The 21,019-nt window shown below is 34.3% G+C and overlaps 1 protein-coding gene across 2 annotated transcripts in view; it reads left to right on the forward strand.

Moving 5' to 3' along the window:
- ADAM18 (ADAM metallopeptidase domain 18) overlaps positions 1–21,019 on the forward strand; it is a 145,840-nt gene that overhangs the window by 104,212 nt on the left and 20,609 nt on the right. Inside the window, exon 17 of one of the 2 annotated variants that reach the window (XM_086702895.1) lies at positions 925–1,005. The exons of the other annotated variant lie outside the window; for it this stretch is intronic. Coding sequence (XP_086559021.1) covers positions 925–1,005 — 81 coding nt within the window. The remainder of the gene's footprint in view (positions 1–924; positions 1,006–21,019) is intronic. 2 annotated transcript variants of the gene reach the window in all.

A 21,019-nucleotide genomic window follows, 5' to 3' on the forward strand; every position in this document is an offset into this window, starting at 1 on the left:
ATTTACTTTTTTTGATTAGTTCTGACAAGCTTTTTACATGTGGAGTCTTTAGAGTTTTCTATATGTACAATTATGTCATCTGCAAACAGATTATTTTACTTCTTTCTCAGTAATTTGTATGCCTTTTATTTATTTTTATCACCTAATTGCACTGGCTAGAATTTCAAATATATTGAAAAGAGGAGGCAAATGTAGGCTTGCATATGCAACTTTATGTATTGGGTATATGTTAATTTTCAGGAAATAATTGCAAAAACAAATTTTTATTCTTATTAGATATATTCATATTTTTGATGTATTACTTATAATTTATAGTGCTTTTTAAAATAAAATAAAAGAACATAAGCCAGGAGGCCAGTTAACAAAATATAAAATGGTAAAGGAAGCAAAAGTTACATATACTGGTGACTAATTACCACTGGATTACCCATTTTTATGGAACAAGCGTTTTACAATGGTTACAAATGAAGTTAAAATATTTCTCTTGACAAACTATTCTTATCAATATTATAACAAAGATTCATGATAAATTATAATCCAAAATATTCACTTACATTTGAAACCAAAACAAAATTAATGAATTACATTCCAAGTTTTGAGGGCACAAATCATTAACACTAATCAATTATTTATAACAGAATATTAATATAATATAGAAAATCTCCCTTATGGAGATTCTCATTTTAATTCCTAAAGGCCAAATTATATTACATTATTACAAAAAAACTATGTCAAGGCAAACACCCAAGTTATTTTTCTTTAATTGATTATTAAGATTTTGTATTGGAATGCTAGACTTTTTGTACCCAAATGAGAGTAATATGGAATAAAAAGTCTCAAATTGGGCATATAAGAAATAATTCTTTTCTCATGTTATATCAAATGTATGAATGATTATGAAATATTATCTGTGTTTTACTTTAGTATTGTATAAATAAAACCTGCAAAAAAGTTCACTTGATGGAATATAACTGTAATGCTGCTACAAAATGCAGAGGAAATGGAGTAAGTAACTTTTTTTATAGTTCTAAGTTAAATGTTATTTTTGTGGGTAATTAAAAGTAAAAAAATTATCTTATTTGGGAGAATTGAGACTCTAGGTTACTTTTAATCTGACCTGGTCCAGAAATAGCTAATCAATATAAAGAAACTCAGTGAAGCTAATTCAAAGACTGTTAAATATATTGTACTACATGTGTTGAATTTATTGTAAGCACCCACAACTTATGAATTAAAAACATGTTTAAATGAAAAACATTTATTCTTTTCTTATGACAATAAGTTCATGCTTTACTTATAAATATGTACTTATAAACATAAATAATTTACTTATAAATAAAAATTTACTTATATAAATTCATATTTATATAAAATTCATATAAAATAAATATAAGTATGAATATATTTTGTTCTCCCTCATCTCTTAATAATTAAAATTTATGGCTATATAATATTTTATACAGAGTACACTTAAAACCATGTTGATACATTAGTGAATTTTCTGATTGTTCCTATGGAGAGATTTCTAATAGGAAATGTATCCTTATGCAAAAATTTTATTTCTTCCCAACTGCTTACCTATCTTAATCTAATAATACAAATTTGCTGTCACATTTATGTTTAATTTTTCCTTCTTTAATTTATAGTTCTGGTTCTTTCTAAATTATTTTTCCTAAAAGAAAATCAGTGTAAGATGAATTCAACATTATAAAACTTATTTCAAATTTACCAAACTTATTGGATTCAATTTTATAATTTTTAAATTGTTTGGATTTAGAATATATATAAAATGCTTTTTGCATTATCTTTAGTTTTCTATAGGTTGTTAACAAGGAGAATAACTATATTTTAATGTTTTGTTTTTTATTTTCTATATAGTTATTGTTCTGATCTTTTGTTTTTCTTTGTTTAACTTTCCATTATAAGTCTTTAGTCTTGATTTTTATTAAATCTCAAAACAAAGTTAGAGATTACAGAATATTGATACTGTTTTATTGGACACAAATTTATTTTCTTCATCTACTGCCATTTTTATTTTATTTACACTGTTGTATTTTTAATAAAATTTTTCACTATGAAAAATGACATTAAAATAAGTAAGATTAGACTTCTGTATTTATTTTAAGAATTTTCACTATTTGCTAGTTTCATAATTAAAATTAACATGTCAAGGAAAATCTAAATCTAGGAGAAGCTCTGTTTACTTCCCAATGACATGTCAACAGATAGGCAACTTTATTATTTATAATTTATAGAGTTGATTTACAACTCTATAATTTCCAACTTTAGTTCAAATTTTAAGAACATGTAGTTGCTTAGACATATTATTGTGAATTATTGGCAGTTATTGTAGTGTTGTTCTTTCTTTCTTTCTTTCTTTCTTTCTTTCTTTCTTTCTTTATTTTTAGGCTTAAGTTTTATTTGTATAAAAATTAGAAAAATAGCTGTTAAAAGTCTGGAAATTTCCAGTGAAATAAATTTCTTGTCAGTATTTTAGCTGATTGGCTATTTACACAAAAGAGGTTTTCAGGTTGAATGATTTCTAAATTATTTTTCTCTACTTTCATAGTTATTTATAAATTATCCAAATGATTAGGGTTTTTTTTGTTTTTTTTTCATTTTTGTTTTATCATTTTTTTCCAATATAAAATTTATTGTCAAATTGGTTTCCATACAACACCCAGTGCTCATCCCAAAAGTGCCCTCCTCAATACTCATCACCCACCCTCCCCTCCCTCCCACCCCCCATCAACCCTCAGTTTGTTCTCAGTTTTTAAGAGTCTCTTATGCTTTGGCTCTCTCCCACTCTAACCCCTTTTTTTTCCTCCCCCTCCCCTATGGGTTTCTGTTAAGTTTCTCAGGATCCACATAAGAGTGAAACCATAAGGTATCTGTCTTCCTCTGTATGGCTTATTTCACTTAGGATAACACTCTCCAGTTCCAACCACATTGCTACAAAGAGCCATATTTCATTCTTTCTCATTGCCACATAGTACTCCATTGTGTATATAAACCACAATTTCTTTATCCATTCATCAGTTGATGGACATTTAGGCTCTTTCCATAATTTGGTTATTGTTGAGAGTGCTGCTATAAACATTGGGTTCCAAGTGCCCCTATGCATCAGCACTCCTGTATCCCTTGGGTAAATTCCTAGCAGTGCTATTGCTGGGTCATAGGGTAGGTCTATTTTTAATTTTTTGAGGAACCACCACACTGTTTTCCAGAGTGGCTGCACCAATTTGCATTCCCACCAACAGTGAGAGAGGGTTCCCATTTCTCCACATCCTCTCCAGCATCTATAGTCTCCTGACTTGTTCATTTTGGCCACTCTGACTGGCGTGAGGCAGTATCTGAGTGTGGTTTTGATTTATATTTCCCTGATGAGGAGCTACGTTGAGCATCTTTTCATGTGCCTGTTGGCCATCCGGATGTCTTCTTTGGAGAAGTGTCTATTCATGTTTTCTGCCCATTTCTTCACTGGGTTATTTGTTTTTCAGGTGTGGAGTTTGGTGAGCTCTTTATAGATTTTGGATACTAGCCCCTTGTTTGATATGCCATTTGCAAATATCTTTTCCCATTCCATTGGTTGCCTTTTAGTTTTGTTGGTTGTTTCCTTTGCTGTACAGAAAGCTTTTTATCTTCATAAGGTCCCAGTAATTCATTTTTGCTTTTAATTCCCTTGCCTTTGGGGATGTGTCAAGTAAGAAATTGCTATGGCTGAGGTCAGAGAGGTCTTTTCCTACTTTCTCCTCTAGGGTTTTGATGGTTTCCTGTCTCAATTTCAGGTCCTTTATCCATTTTGAGTTTATTTTTGTAAATGGTGTGAGAAAGTGGTCTAGTTTCAATCTTCTGCATGTTGCTGTCCAGTTCTCCCAGCACCATTTGTTAAAGAGACTGTCTTTTTTCCATTGGATGTTCTTTCCTGCTTTGTCAAAGATAAGTTGGCCATATGTCTGTGGGTCTAGTTCTGGGGTTTCTATTCTATTGCATTGGCCTATGTGTCTGTTTTTGTGCCAATACCATGCTGTCTTAATGATTACACCTTTGTAGTAGAGGCTAAAGTCGGGGATTGTGATGCCTCCTGCTTTGGTCTTCTTCAAAATTACTTTGGCTATTCCGGGCCTTTTGTGGTTCCATATGAATTTTAGGATTGCTTGTTCTAGTTTCGAGAAGAATGCTGGTGCAATTTTGATTGGGATTGCATTGAATGTGTAGATAGCTTTGGGTAGTATTGACATTTTGACAATATTTATTCTTCCAATCCATGAGCATGGAATGTTTTTACATTTCTTTATATCTTCTTCAATTTCCTTCATAAGCTTCCTATAGTTTTCAGCAAACAGATCTTGTACATCTTTGGTTACATTTATCCCTAGGTATTTTATGCTTCTAGGTGCAGTTGTGAATGGGATCAGTTTCTTTATTTGTCTTTCTGTTGTTTCATTATTAGTGTATAAGAATGCAACTGATTTCTGTACATTGATTTTGTATCCTGCAACTTTGCTAAATTCATGTATCAGTTCTAGCAGACTTTTGGTGGAGTCTATAGGGTTTTCCATGTATAATATCATGTCATCTGCAAAAAGCAAAAGCTTGATTTCATCTTTGCCAATTTTGATGCCTTTGATTTCCTTTTGTTGTCTGATTGCTGATGCTAGAACTTCCAACACTATGTTAAACAACAACGGTGAAAGTGGACATCCCTGTCGTGTTCCTGATCTCAGGGAAAAAGCTCTCAGTTTTTCCCCATTGAGGATGATGTTAGCTGTGGGCTTTTCACAAATGGCTTTTATGATCTTTAAGTATCATCCTTCTATCCCGACTTTCTCGTGGATTTTTATTAAGAATGGATGCTGAATTTTGTCAAATGACTTTTCTGCATCGATTGACAGGATCAAATCGTTCTTATCTTTTCTTTTATAATGTGATGTATCACATCGATTGATTTGCGAATGTTGAACCAGCCCTGCATCCCAGGAATGAATCCCACTTGATCATGGTGAATGATTCTTTTTATATGCTGTTGAATTCGATTTGCTAATATCTTATTGAGAATTTTTGCATCTATATTCATCAGGGATATTGGTCTGTAGTTGTCTTTTTTTACTGGGTCTCTGTCTGGTTTAGGAATCAAAGTAATACTGGCTTCATAGAATGAGTCTGGAAGTTTCCTTCCCTTTCTAGTTTTTGGAATAGCTTAAGAAGGATAGGTATTGTCTCTGCTTTAAACGTCTGGTAGAACTCCCCTGGGAAGCCATCTGGTCCTGGACCCTTATTTGTTGGGAGATTTTTGATGACTGATTCAATTTCTTCGCTGGTTATGGGTCTGTTCAAGCTTTCTATTTCCTCCTGATTGAGTTTTAGAAGAGTGTGGGTGTTTAGGAGTTTGTCCATTCTTCCAGGTTGTCCAGTTTGTTGACCTATAATTTTTCATAGTATTCCCTGATAATTGCTTGTATCTCTGAGGGATTGGTTGTAATAATTCCATTTTCATTCGTGATTTTACCTACTTGGGTCATCTCCCTTTTCTTTTTGAGAAGCCTGGCTAGAGGTTTGTCAATTTTGTTTATTTTTTCAAAAAACCAACTCTTGGTTTCGTTGATCTGCTCTACAGTTTTTTTAGATTCTATATTGTTTATTTCTGCTCTGATCTTTATTATTTCTCTTCTTCTGCTGGGTTTAGGCTGTCTTTGCTGTTCTGCTTCTATTTCCTTTAGGTGTGCTGTTAGATTTTGTATTTGGGATTTTTCTTGTTTCTTGAGATAGGCCTGGATTGCAATATATTTTTTTCTCAGGACTGCCTTCGCTGCATCCCAAAGCATTTGGATTGTTGTATTTTCATTTTCGTTTGTTTCCATATATTTTTTAATTTCTTCTCTAAGTGCCTGGTTGACCCATTCATTCTTTAGTAGGGTGTTCTTTAACCTCATGTTTTGGAGGTTGCTGAGATCTTTTCTTGTGGTTGATTTCAAGCTTCATAGCATCGTGGTCTGAAAGTATGCATGGTATGATCTCAATTCTTGTATACTTATGAAGGTCTGTTTTGTGACCCAGTATGTGATCTATCTTGGAGAATGTTCCATGTGCACTCGAGAAGAAAGTATATTCTGTTGCTTTGGGATGCAGAGTTCTAAATATATCTGTCAAGTCCATCTGATCCAATGTCTCATTAAGGGCCCTTGTTTCTTCATTGACTGTGTGTCTAGATGATCTATCCATTTCTGTAAGTGGGGTGTTAAAGTCCCCTGCAATTACCACATTCTTCTCAATAAGGTTGCTTATGTTTGTGATTGTTTTATATATTTGCAGGCTCCTGTATTTGGTGCATACACATTTATAATTGTTAGCTCTTCCTGGTGGATAGACCCTGTAATTATTATATAATGCCCTTCTTCATCTCTTGTTACAGCCTTTAATTTAAAGTTGAGTTTGTGTGATATAAGTATGTCAACTCCAGCTTTCTTTTGACTTCCAGTAGCCTGATAGATAGTTCTCCATCCCCTCACTTTCAATCTGAAGGTGTCCTCAGGTCTAAAATGAGTCTCTTGTAGACAGCAAATAGATGGGTCTTGTTTTTTTTGTTCATTCTGATACCCTATTTCTTTCGGTTGGCACATTTAGTCCATTTACATTCAGTGTTATTATGGAAAGATATGGGTTTTAAAAAAAAAAAGAAAGATATGGGTTTAGAGTCATTGTGATGTCTGTAGGTTTCATCCTTGTAGCGATATCTCTGGTACTTTGTCTCACAGGATCCCCCTTAGGGTCTCTTGGAGGGCTGGTTTAGTGGTGACAAATTCCTTCAGTTTTTGTTTGTTTGGGAAGACCTTTATCTCTCCTTCTATTCTAAATGACAGACTTGCTGGATACAGGATTCTTGGCTGCATATTTTTTCTGTTCATCACATGGAAGATTTCCTGCCATTCGTTTCTGGCCTGCCAAGTTTCAGTAGAGAGATTGGTCACGAGTCTTATACGTCTCCCTTTATATGTTAGAGCATGTTTATCCCTAGCTGCTTTCAGAATTTTCTCTTTATCCCTGTATTTTGCCAGTTTCACTATGATATGTCATGCAGAAGATCGTTTAAAATTACGTCTAAAGGGAGTTCTCTGTGCCTCTTGGATTTCAATGCCTTTTTCCTTCCCCAGATCAGGGCAGTTCTCAGCTATTATTTCTTTAAGTACACCTTCAGCACGTTTCCCTCTCTCTTCCTCCTCTGTAACACCAATTATGTGTAGATTATTTCTCTTTAGTGAATCACTTAGTTCTCTAATTTTCCCCTGATACTCCTGGATTTTTTTATCTCTCTTTTTCTCAGCTTCCTCTTTTTCCATAATTTTATATTCTAGTTCCCCTATTCTCTCCTCTGCCTCTTCACTCTGAGCCGTGGTCATTTCTATTTTATTTTGCAGCTCGTTTATAGCATTTTTTAGCTCCTCCTCACTGTTCCTTAGTCCCTTGATCTCTGTAGCAGTAGATTCTCTGCTGTCCTCTATACTGTTTTCAAGCCCAGTGATTAATTTTATGACTATTATTCTAAATTCACTTTCTGTTATATTGTTTAAATCGTTTTTGATCCGTTCATTAGCTGTCGTTATTTCCTGGAGATTCTTTTGAGGGGAATTCTTCCGTTTCGTCATTTTGGATAGTCTCTGGAGTGGTGTGGAACTGCAGGGCACTTCCCCTGTGCTGTATTGAATTACTTGCGTTTGTGGGTGGGGCCGCAGTCAGACCTGATGTCTGCCCCCAGCCCACCACTGGGGCCGCAGTCAGACTGGTGTGTGCTTTCACTTTCCCTCTCCTAGGGGCAGGATTCACTGTGGGGTGGCGTGGCCTGTCTGGGCTACTTGCACACTGCCAGGCTTGTGGTGCTGGGGATCTGGCTGGCATATTAGCTGGGGTGGATTGGCAAGGTGCATGGAGGCAGGAGGGGCAGGCTCTGCTCTGTATCCTTTGGTGATCCGCTTCTGGAGGGGCCCTGTGGCAGTGGGAGGGAGTCAGACCCACCACTGGAGGGATGGATCTGCAGAAGCACAGCGTTGGGTGTTTGCGTGGTGCAAGCTAGTTCCCTGACAGGAACCGGTCCCTTGGGATTTTGGCTGGGGGAGGGGCGAGGGAGATGGTGCTGACGAGCACCTTTGTTCCCCGCCAAGCTGAGCTCTGTCCTCCGGGGTTCAATAACTCTCCCTCCCATTGTCCTTCAGCCCTCTGGTTCTCCGAGCAGAGCTGTTAACTTATAACCTTCCAGATGTTAAATCCCGCTTGCTGTCCCAACACACTCCGCTCAGCCCCTTCTCTTTTGCAAGCCAGACTAGGGGTCTCTGCTTGGCTGGCGGGCTGCCCCCCTCCCCCCCCTCCCGCCAGTCCGTGTAGCGAGCACCGCCTCTCCTCCTTTCCTACCCTCTCCGTGGGCCTCTCGTCTGTGCTTGGCTCCAGAGAATCTGTTCTGCTTGTCTTCTGCTGGTTTTCTGGTTTATTTAGGCAGGTGTAGGCGGAATCCAAGTGATCAGCAGGACACGGTGAGCCCAGCGTCCTCCTATGCGGCCATCTTCCCAACCCTCCCTCCTGTTCTTTTTTCATCTATAATATACTTTTTAAAAAAATTAATAAGAATATTTTTAAGAGCAGGTTTAGGTTCACAGAAAACCTGAGGGAAAAATATAGAACTTTCCCATATGTCTCTTTCCCTGACATAAGCATAGCCTCCTGCATCAAAAGTGTACATTTGTTACAATTGCCGAACTTACACTGGTACATCATAATTACCCAAACTACTGAGAGTTTACATTAGGGTTCATTGTTTGTGTTGTATATTTTATGGTTTTGGACAAATGTAAAATGACATGAATCCATTATTATAATACACATTATAATAATAATTTTCACTGGCTTAAAAAATCCTCTGTGTGCCTCTTCTCTCCCCCAGCCCCAACCTATGGCAGGCACTGATTTTGTTACTGTCTCCATAGATTCGCCTCTTCCAGAATGTTATATAGTTAGTATATAGCCTTTTCTAGAATCTTATATAGTTACATAGTATATATAGTTATATAGTTATAAAGCCTTTTCAAAGTGACTTCTTTCACTTAGTAACATACACTTAAGATTTCTTCATGTCTGGATATGAGTTTATTTATTCATCTCTGAAAGACGTATTGTTTGCTTCCAAAATTTTGCAATTATGAATATAATTACTTAAATACCCATGTACAGGTTTTTGTGTAAAGATAATTTTTCAACTCTTTTGAGTATATACTTCGGTTTCAATTAATCTCCCTAGCAATTTATAATTTTATTACTCTGAAAAGTATTAATCTACATATGAATATCAACAAGTTAAGAAAAGAACAGCAGATCATATTGAAAATATTAGTTATTGATTGACTGTAAGTGGTGGGCATTCCTGAATCTGGTCTCTGTTGTTAAAGACAAAGTTTTCAGTATTCAATTCCATGTCTTTCTTTCATATGACATGCTTTTGAAGTATCTAAAAAGTTATCTCCAAATCCAGGGTCATGGAGATTTTCTCCAATTTTATCCTCTAGAAGTTTAACCGTTTTGTATTTTACATGTAGATCTATGATCCATTTGAGCTAATTTTTATAAAAGGTTAACTAAGTACTTAGTAACTTAGTTAAGTAAATTAATAATAAGTACTAACTTTTTGCATGTGAATATCCAGCACCATTTGCTGAAAGATGATTTTTTCTCCATTGAACTACCTGCCTTTGTTCCATTATCAAAGATCAGTTGATTATATTTATGTGGGTTTAATTCTATCTTCTCTATTTAATTCCATTAATTTGTTTTGATTATTGTAGCCTTAAAAAAATGTATACATGTCAAGTAGTTAAATGGTTCTTCTTTATTCTTCAGCATTATGTTAGCTATTCTGGGTCTTTTGCTTCTCCATATAAACATTAGTTTGCCAAATAAGTTATCAATAACCAGAAAATAACCAACTAGAATTTTTCTTGGGAATGTATCGAATGTATAGATCAAGTGTGGAAGATCTAACATCTCAAAAACATTGAATGTTCATATCCATGTACATGGAATATGCCTCCATTTTTATACATCTTTGAGTTTGTTACATTAGACTTTTGCAGTTTTCATAATACAGGTCTTGAAAATTTGAAACCAATTATTTCTGGTGCTAATATAAATGGCATTGTTTTTAATTGCAAATGCCAATTGTTTATTGTTATATATAAGTACACAATTGACTTTTATAAATTAAACTTTCATTATGCTACCTTACATAATCACTTATTGGTTCATATATCTCTTTTTGTCGATTCTTTGGGATAATTTACACAATCATCTCATCTGAGAAGAAAAAATTGTATTTCTTTCTCCCCCAATTTTATATGTTTTATTTCCTGTTCTTATTTCCTGTTCTTAAGGTTTTATATTTAAAATCTTTAGGTATGAATAAAGTCATATGTTTTATGACTAAAACCATTAGGTACCATAAATTTTTATGACTAAAACCATTAGGTATGACTTTAAGTATAATGTTGAAAGAGAAAAGTAGTAAGACTAAACATCCTTGCCTTGTTCCTGATCTTAGCAGGAAAGCTTCTAGCTATATTCTCACTATTTTTTCTTATATTTCTTCAATGTAGTAGGCTATATTAATGTGAAATTCTAAATAAGGTAGAGCAATTTCCTATCTGTATATTTAAAAATGAATTCAAACCTTAGAGAAAGTCACATTCAAATAAGCTTATCTAAATTAAAAATAATAAAAAACATTTACTTCCTGAAAAACAATAAAGGAGATGCAATTTATAAACCTAGGGAACACTAATAATATTCCTTTTTCCTATTCTTCATAAGTTTCTTTCATATTATTTTACATTGGAGCCTCTCATCTGTGACCCTCCACCCTCAACACACAAGTGAAATCTCACAAAATAAGTTCTTTTTTTTCTCTGAACCCCATGGCTTACCTCTTCTTGCCACTTGCTCTTTTTTCCTCTTTCTCCCTCAACTTTGTCTCTTGTTTTACTCTATTTCAATTTATTTTTTTCTTAGGTTTTCCCCTAGTCTGTTATGTATTCTTATGTATGCCTTTTTTTTTATTGAGGTACAATCCAGGTGTATAATTTAGTGATTTCATATTTGTATGCATTGTAAAGTGATCACTACAATAATTCTAGTTAACATACATCATCATACATAATTACAATTTTTTTCTTGTGCTGAGGACTTTCAAGATCTGCTCTCTTGGTAACTTTCAAATATTCAATACAATATTATTAACTATATTCATCATATTTACATCACATCTCCATAATTTATTTATATTATAACTGGGGACTTTACCTTTGACAACCTTTACTCATTTCACCCATCATCCCCCCTCCCCCCACCTGTGGCAACTACCAATCTGTTTCTGTATTTATATGTTTGTTTTTAAAAATTCTATCTATGTTGGGATGAGCACGGGGTGTTGTATGGAAACCAATTTGACAATAAATTTCATATTAAAATTAAAAAAATAAAAAATAAACATCTGTATTAAGACAAAAAATAAAATAAAAAATAAAAATTCTATCTATAAGTGAGATCATTTAGTATTTGCCTTCTAGTCTCTAACTTATTTTACTTTGCATAATGCCCTCAAGGTCCATCCATGTTGCCACAAATGGCAATATTTCATTGTTTTTATGGCTGATAGTATTCATATATATATATAACATCTTTTTTTTAATATGAAATTTATTGTCAAATTGGTTTCCACAACACCCAGTGCTCATCCCAACAGGTGCCCTCCTCAATGCCCATCACCCACCCTCTCCTCCCTCCCACCCCCCATCAACCCTTAGCTTATTCTCAGTTTTTAAGAGTCTCTTATGGTTTGCCTCCCTCCCTCTCTAACATTTTTTTCCTTCCCCTCCCCTACAGTCTTCTGTTATGTTTCTCAGGATCCACATAAGAGGGAAAAATATGGTATCTGTCTTTGCATGACTTATTTCACTTAGCATAACACTCTCCAGTTCCTTCCACGTTGCTACAATAGGCCACATTTCATTCTTTCTCATTGCCACGTAATATTCCATTGTGTATATAAACCACAATTTCTTTATCCATTCATCAATTGATGGACATTTAGGCTCTTTCCATAATTTGGCTATTGTTGAAAGTGCCGCTATAAACATTGGGGTACAAGTGCCCTTTTGTATCAGCACTCCTGTATCCCTTGGGTAAATTCCTAGCAGTGCTACGGCTGGGTCATAGGGTAGATCTATTTTTAATTTTTTGAGGAACCTCCACACTGTTTTCCAGATGCTGGTGAGGATATATAACATCTTTTTATCCATTCATTCATAGATGAGCACTTAGGTTGTTTCCATATTTTGACTAGTATTTAAAAAATGCCATAATTAACATCTTTAAAAATTAGTGATTTGGTTTCTTTGGATACATATGAAGAAGTGGAAGTACTGGATCATATGGTATTCCTATTTTTAATTTTTTGAAGAACATCCATACTGTTTTCCACAGTAGTTACACCAATTTGCATTCCCACCAACATGAGGGTTCCCTATTCTCCTCTTCCTCACCAACACTTGTTATTTCACATCTTTTTGATAATAACCATTCTAGCATGTGTGGGTAATATATCATTGTGGTTTTGATTTGTATTTCTCTTATGATCAGTAATATTGAGCATCTTTTCAGGTACATATTGGCTATATGTAGGTCTTCTGTTTCTCATTATTAAGTATGATGTTATCTGTGCATTTTTGTAGATTTTCCTTGTATTGAGAAATTTCCCCGTTTCTTACTGGATTGGTGATTTTCAATCATATATTGTATATGTTTAGTCAAGTCCTTTTTTCTGAATCTATTGATATATAATCATATGACTTTTCTTTTTAGCCTAATGGTGTGATAGTTTACAGTCATTTATCTTCAAATGATAACCTCACCTGTATACCAAGAATAAAATCCATTTTATTGTGATATATTATTCTTTTATAATTTGATTTGCTAATATTTTTGAGAATTTTTGCATTTTTGCTAATGAGTGATATTGGTCTGTAGTTTTTTCTTATAATGTCTTTGGTTTTGGTATTGTGATAATGCTGACCTCAGAATGAGTTTGCAAATGTTCCTTCTGCCTCATTTTGTGGAAGAGGTTGTAAATAATTGATATAATTTCTTTCTTAAAAGTTTGGTCAAATTCATGAAAGAAAGGGTGCCGGGTGGCTCAGTTAGTTAAGTGTCTGACTCTTGGTTTTGGTTCAGGTCATGATCTCATGGTTCCTTTGTTCTGTCCCCACTTGGGTTCCTTCTCTCTCTCTCTCTCTGTCTCTCTCTCTTTCTGCCCTTCCCCTGCTCATACTCTCTATCTCAAATAAGTAAATAAATAAACTTTGTAAAAAAAAAGAATAAGAAAAATAAAATATTTTATTTTACCTTCCTTTATTCCTTCTCTTTTACTCTTTCTTCTGTACATATGTCTCAGTTTCTAATCTACATCAGTCCTTTCTGAAGCATTTCTTGCAAAGCAGGTATATTTGTGACAAATTTTCTGAAATTTTTTTGTTTAAGAAAGTCTTTATTTTTCCTTCTTTTTGAAGTATAATTTTAATGGATACACATTCAAGGTGGCTGTTTGGTTTTTTTCAGCATTTAAATATTTCGCTCCCTTCTCTTATTGCTTTCAATGATTTCTGAAGAAAAGTACAACATAATTATCATCCTTGCTCTTCTGTAGATAAAGTTTTTTTTATTTTCTAGATTCTTTCAAGATATTCTCTTCATTTTTTTATATTTTCTGCAGTTTGAATGTTATTTCCACATGCATTTTAAAAATGTTTGCCTTGGGGCGCCTGGGTGGCGCAGTCGGTTAAGCGTCCGACTTCAGCCAGGTCACGATCTCGCGGTCCGTGAGTTCGAGCCCCGCGTCGGGCTCTGGGCTGATGGCTCAGAGCCTGGAGCCTGTTTCTGATTCTGTGTCTCCCTCTCTCTCTGCCCCTCCCCTGTTCATGCTCTGTCTCTCTCTGTCCCAAAAATAAATAAACGTTGAAAAAAAAAATTAAAAAAAAAAAAATGTTTGCCTTGCCTGACATTCTCTGAAGTTTATGTATAGGACCTTTGGGGAAATTGTGTCAATATTGTTTCAAGTAGTTTTCTGTCCTTTTCTTTTTTTCTCCTTCTGGTATTCCCATGACATTTATATATTTTTTAATTGTCCCACAGTTCTTGGATATTCTGTTGTATCTTTTTATTATTTTTTCTCTTTGCACTTAAGTTTTGGAATTTTTTTATTGTCATTTTCTCAAGCTCACTGATTATTTCTTTGGTTGTATAGAGATGAGCCCATCAAAAGAATTCATGTCTTCTATATAGTGCTTTAGATTTCTATTACTTAAAATATTTTTTTTTTAGAATTTCTATCTCACTGCTTATATTACCCATCTGTTCTTTTATGTTGTCTACTTTCCCTAAGCACATTAATCATGGCTGCTTTAGATCCTTGGTCTGATACTTCCAACATCTTTGGCATATGTGTCTGGTCTAGACCTTTCTCTGTCTCTTCAAATTGTGATTTTTTTAGCATGGCATGTAACTTATTATTGACAATCAGACATGATGTACTGATTAAAAAGAACTAACCTCCAACAAAAAAGTTCTTCTATGACAATATATGAGAAAATCTTGGAAAGTAATGACACTCTGATATGTGGGAAGTGGCTGTCTGAATTGATATCCCCCCAAAATCTCAAATCTCCAGATTCATCTGAACCTACAGAAATGGTTCATTTATTTCTGTCAAGGGATGAAATTCCCTGCTTGCTAGAAGATTATACAGAGGTCTGGCACTTGCAAATTAACATATGCCCCCTAAAATTTTCTTCCACTTTTCTTTCTGCCACTATACCAATAATAAGAATTACAGTATAATTTGACTGGAGATGTTCTGGGCCTGATAAGGAACAAAAACAATTACACTCCAAAGGAAATGCAAGACTTGCCCCAATAGGGGCAAGAACAGTAGTCATGAACTGAATTCTGAGTTTGTTTTATGAAAGAACTAGAATATAAGGTTGACCTAGAGAATGTTTATTGATTTGAAGGACCTTTATAAGGACACTGACAAAATCCTCAATAGATGTAGCAGATACACTTCTATGATGTCTTCTAGAACCATGGGGAAAAAATGGCTCATACCACATGAATACAAATGCCAGAATATTTATGGTAGAAGAAGAGATTATAAGCCTCAGATAAATGGGCATGCTAATTGGATATACTATATAAGGCCTAACCCTAAAAATGGCAGTGCATCACGTGAAGGTCCATAGGATATATCATTTATTTACTTAATTTTACTTAATTAAAAATGCACTAGAAATGGTTAGGAATTTAGTGTAGTCTATGCTCATGGTAGGAGATACTATTACAGATCTGGGTTCATTGATACCCATGGGGATGACAGAACCATGAGACAATAGAAGTCAATAATGATCAGAAATTATCATAATTAATGGCAAGATACTAGGGCAAACCAGAGGGGCCTGGTCCTCAGAGAATTATGGAAACCTTTCTTGTTGGGGAAAAATATGCAGCCAACACAAGTACTGTTCAATCTATCCAATGAATTGTAATTAACAAAGGATAATCAGGAAGCTGAAAGCAGTTGTCCCAATAAAATGTCACAATTTCTTGCCACATTTCTGGAACTGAGCAAGGTTTTTGACCATGAATCACTAACTAAAGAAGCAGCAGCATCTTAAATACGAAGTTCTCAACAGGATCAAAACAATATAGTTATGTGATGATGATTCTTCCTGTTCTTGACAAGAACTATGGCCATTTCTTCATGTAACTATATTTTGAAGTAAATGTTCTCCAAACATTTTGAGAACTGTTGGACACAAGGTCCAAACTGATACAAATACTCATAAACCTGAAAACTCATCACTTTCCCTTTTTTAGGACATGGACATATAGGGATCAGATAATAAATGGAATTCTTTCCTAGGATATATTGGGTCTTAGGACTCACCCAGTGGCTATTTCCCCCCTCCTTATGTGTATGTTTGGAATTTATATATATACTGCTTGGCAAAACTGCCACCTAGAACTTTTGATGTGTGGTGTCAAACTGTCTTATGGGTAAATACAAGTGGAGGCCTCTGAAACTTCCCTAGACGGATAAAATATAAAACCAAAAACAATATCACATCCTGGTGTAAATGGCTTGGATTATTGTCACCTTTAAAATACAGCAGATATAAAGTTAGTGGCCCCCACAATATCTCCATTTAAGTTACTACTCTAGTCTCTACAAAACCAGGCATATCTTGAAGGATGATAATAGGATCCTCAAACTCAAAAGTGTTGTATTTACATTTGCAGTAATTGTGCCAGATGTGTTGTCTTTACCAAAGATTAAGATATGGTATATGGTGTGTGGCTATTCATCAGACAAATCTGTTCCAGTTCATCTTTATTAGAAAAAAAATCATCTGATAGTTATCATATTCACATGGAGTGAATAACAATATACATTTTAGTTTTTCCCAGGACTAGGTTAATTTTCCCATCCTTTTTCGAGAGTAATCAAACAATATCTGTATTATTTGGACATCTGGAGAATATCACAGTGCTTATCTCTATCAATGATATCATGCTAATGGACCAGATAAGCAAAAATAGCTAGCACTTTGTAGGTATCTATAAGACATATGTGCTCCAGAGGATGAAAACTAAATGCTAAGGATATTCAGTGGCTTGTACGTTAATAAATGATTAGGAGTCCAGTTGTTTATGTCATGTCAGGCCATCTCCTTTGAAGAAAAGGACATATTATTTTGTTTTACATTTTCCACTATTAAGATGGAAGTACGACAACTATTGGGTTTCCTCAGATTCTAGTAACAGCCTATTATATACCTGAAAATATTGTTGCAAGCCATATATCAAGTGATATGAAAGGCTAGCAGCTTTCTGTAGGGAAGATAGTAGGTGAGGTCCTTGAAGCTGACTCAGACTGGTAAATGCAAGCCCTATTGCTTCAGTCCTATTACCCAGATTAAATGGTATTAGTGCTTTCAGGGGTGGGGAAAGATGCTGAATTATGCTTCTATGCTTTAATATAAGAATAACAATGTATACCCCAGGTTTTTGGAATGAAACCATGCCATTTCCAGTAGATAATTCTTCATTTTTGGAAAAATACCTGCTGGTGTATTATTACACTCTGAGAAAGAAGTTCTGACCATGAAACAACAACTAATTGTTCTGCCAAGATTTCCAAGTCACAAATTTTGTAAAATCTGAAATAATGCATTCATTATAAGATTGAAGTGGTATATCCGGAATCAAGCAAGAGCCTAACCAAAGGAATGAAAGAATAAGTAGGCCAAACTCCCATATAATTCTCTGGTCTTGCATTGGTACTTCTCCCTAGTTTCACCTATGAATACATGAAAGATTCTCTATGACTAGCTGATAGATCAGCAATGCCAAAGCCTGATGTACAGATGGATGGCTTGGTGTGTGGGTACAAGTCAAAAATAAATAACGGCTTTCCTACAGCCACAGTGAGGAATGAGCTTAAAAGACTTTGGTGATGATAAATCTTCCCTATGGGTAGAAATTCTGGTAGTTCAGCTAATCATAATATTGTGTTGAAGAGAGAAAGAGATTGATGTTAAAATATACACTGACTTGTAAGCTATAGTAAATTCCTTGGCCAGCTAGTCAAAAGACAAAAAAAGAGAAAGATTGAAAAATCAGGGTTAAGGAGATCATGCGGATGAACATATGGGAGGAACCATAATTCATGACAATTTCACTTAGAATGTTAACTCTTACCAGAAGGATCAGCCACAAAAGTAAAAACAGACAAAATTATTCGGTTAACATTTGCCAGTCTCCATTGCCCACCCAAATGCTGACACATTCACACAAACTAGTTATTGTGGCAGCTATGGACAAGCAGCTATGGAGATTATGCATGGGTTAAACAAGGTGGAATCCCATTTACCAAGGGTGATCTAGTTACTGCCACTGTTTAAAATCCAATCTGAAGCCTTGGTTGTCAATGCTGAGTCCCATTATGGAATCATAATGTCAACTCTTATAGAACTGCTTATTTCTCCTTTACATTCTATCAGTTTTTGCCTAATATATTTTGAAGGTCTGGTACTAAGTGTATAAATATTTATAATTGCTATATCTTTTTGCTGTATTGAATCTTTTTTAACATATCATATCATTCTTTGTCTTTTGTAAACTTTTTAAAGTCTATTGTGTCTGATATTAGTATAATGACCTCTGTTCTCTTTCAGTTACTTTTGCATGAAATATCTTTTCCATCCTTTCACTTTCAATTTATTTGTCTTTGGATCTAAATTAAGTCTCTTATAAACAGCATATAGTTAAATCATGTGTTTTTTTAATCTGTTTTGCCAATTTATGTCTTTTTATTTAAAGTTTAATTTATTTACAGTTAAAGTAATTATGGATAAACAGTGACTTTGTTACTTTGCTGTTTATTTTTGATACACCTTATAGCTTTTTATTTATATTACTATATTCTTTTGTGTTCACTTGATTTTTTTGTACTGAAATGTTTAAATTCCATCTTCTTTTCCTTTCATGTATATTTGATAGCAGTTTCTTTGTGAAACTGCATTGGGGATATATTTAATGTACTAAAGTTATAACACTCTCATTTGAATTTATACAAGTTTAACTTTAAGAACATATATAAACTTTGCTTCTTTATTGTACTGTTGTCACCCCTATTATTTGTTGATCTCACAAATTAAATCATTTTACTTTGGATCCCAAAACATAAACTAATAATTATTTTAAGCTCATTAGTCTCTTAAATTGTGTAGAAACAAAATGTGAAGCTACAATCCAAGATTATAATAATACTAGCTTCTAGACTAATAATTGTTTTTTTAATCTATTAGTTTCTTATCATGTAGAAACCAAAAGTAGAGTTACAATTTTTACAACAATTTCAGCTTTTAAAAATGCACATGTATTTACCTTTTTTGAGATCTTTATTTCTTCACATAGCTTTAAATTGTAATATACTGGCCTTTCAAATTACCCTGCCATACTTCTTTGACCATTTCTTGCAGGGCTGCTATGGTAATAATGAATTCCTTAGTATTTATTTGGGAATTATTTAAATTCTCCCTTACTTTTGAAGGACAGTTTTGCTAAATATAGGATTCTTGGTTGACAGGTTTTGTTGTTGTTGTTTTTCTATTAGCACTCTAAATATATCCGCCATCTGCCTGCTGGTTTCCAAATTTCTCATGAGAAAGCTGCTGATAGTCTTATTTAAGATCCCTTGTACGTGACAACTTACTTCCCTTCCTGCTTTCAAAATTTTCTCTTTGCCTTTGGCTTTTAAGTTTGATTATGATATGTACCAGAGTGAGTCTCTGAGTTCATTTTATTTGAAGTTTGTGAGCTTCTGGATATATTCACATTTTTCATTGAATTTGGGAAGTTTTTAGTAGTTATTTCTTCATATATTCTCTTTTTCTGAAATGCAAAAAGGAGTTCTTCAAGTTGATGAAAAGGACACTAACAACATGAAAACGTGTAAAAGTATAAAAGTCACTGTAAAAATTAAAATATATTCAAATTCAGAATACTGTAATATTGTAATGTTAGCATGTAAATCACTTTAAACTCTGGTATAAAAGTTAAGAGGTGCCTGGGTGGCTCAGTCGGTTAAGTGTTTGACTTTGGCTTAGGTCACGATCTCACAGTTTGTGAGTCTGAGACCCAGGTCAGGCTAGGAACTGACAGTTGGAAGCCTGGGGCCTGCTTTGGATTCCCTGTCTCCCTCTTTTTCTACCCCAACCCCCGTTTGTGCCCTCTCTCTTTCTTTTTTTTTTTTTTTTTTTTAATTTTTTTTAACGTTTATTTATTTTTGAGACAGAGAGAGACAGAGCATGAACGGGGGAGGGTCAGAGAGAGGGAGACACAGAATCCGAAACAGGTTCCAGGCTCTGAGCCGTGAGCACAGAGCCCGATGTGGGGCTCGAACTCATGGACCGCGAGATCATGACCTGAGCCGAAGTCGGCCGCTTAACCGACTGAACCACCCAGGTGCCCCGTGCCCTCTCTCTTTCAAAGATAAATAAACGAGCATTTAAAAAAATAAAAAATAAAAGTTAACAGACAAAAGTTTTGAAATTAACTAGATACAAAAATGTGTTAATACATCACATGAAATGATGGAGGTTGTGACATCAATTATACAAAATGTGGGGGAAGGAGAAATTAAAGTGTAGAATTATTTGTATAAGGTCAAATTTTGGTTGTTATCAGCTTAAAATAAACTATTATATCTATAAAATATTTTATGTAAGCTTCATCAGACCCACCTATAAAAAATTGTAGTAGACGCACAAAAGATAAAGACAAAGTAATCAAAGCATAAGAGTATTTTTTAAAAAATCAAGTTACAAAGGAGCACAGCAAGAGAGGGAAAACAGAACAAAGGAACCACCAGTAAACAAGGGGAACAAAGGCAATAGTAAATTCTTACTAACCCATAATTACTTTAAATATAAGTTTATTGCATTTTTATTAAAAAACAACATCAAATGATATACTGGGCAGTATACAGCAATTTACTTTACTTTTAAGGACACACATAGGTTGAATATTAAGGAATGGAAAGAGATTTTCCATGCAAATGGTAATCAAAAGACAGTAGTGTGGCTATACCTCTATCAGAGAAAATATGCCTTAAGTAAAAGATTGTCAAAAAAGACAAGAAAGTTATTATATAATGATAAAAGAGTCAAGTCATCAAAAAGTTACAAAAATTATAATAGAAATGCATCCAAATTCCAAAATCTTGAATATATAAATGAAATATTAACAAAACTGAAAGAAGAAATAGACCATGATACAGGAATAGGAAGGAAATACAGAAAATTCTTAGCAGTGGTGAGTGGAACTTAATTAGTGGGTGAAAACTCTTAGTTTTATGCATTTTAAGTATTTG

This window comes from Puma concolor, chromosome B1, assembly GCF_028749965.1.
Source record: "Puma concolor isolate L17-30 chromosome B1, mPumCon1.1.hap2, whole genome shotgun sequence".
NCBI lineage: Eukaryota > Metazoa > Chordata > Mammalia > Carnivora > Felidae > Puma > Puma concolor.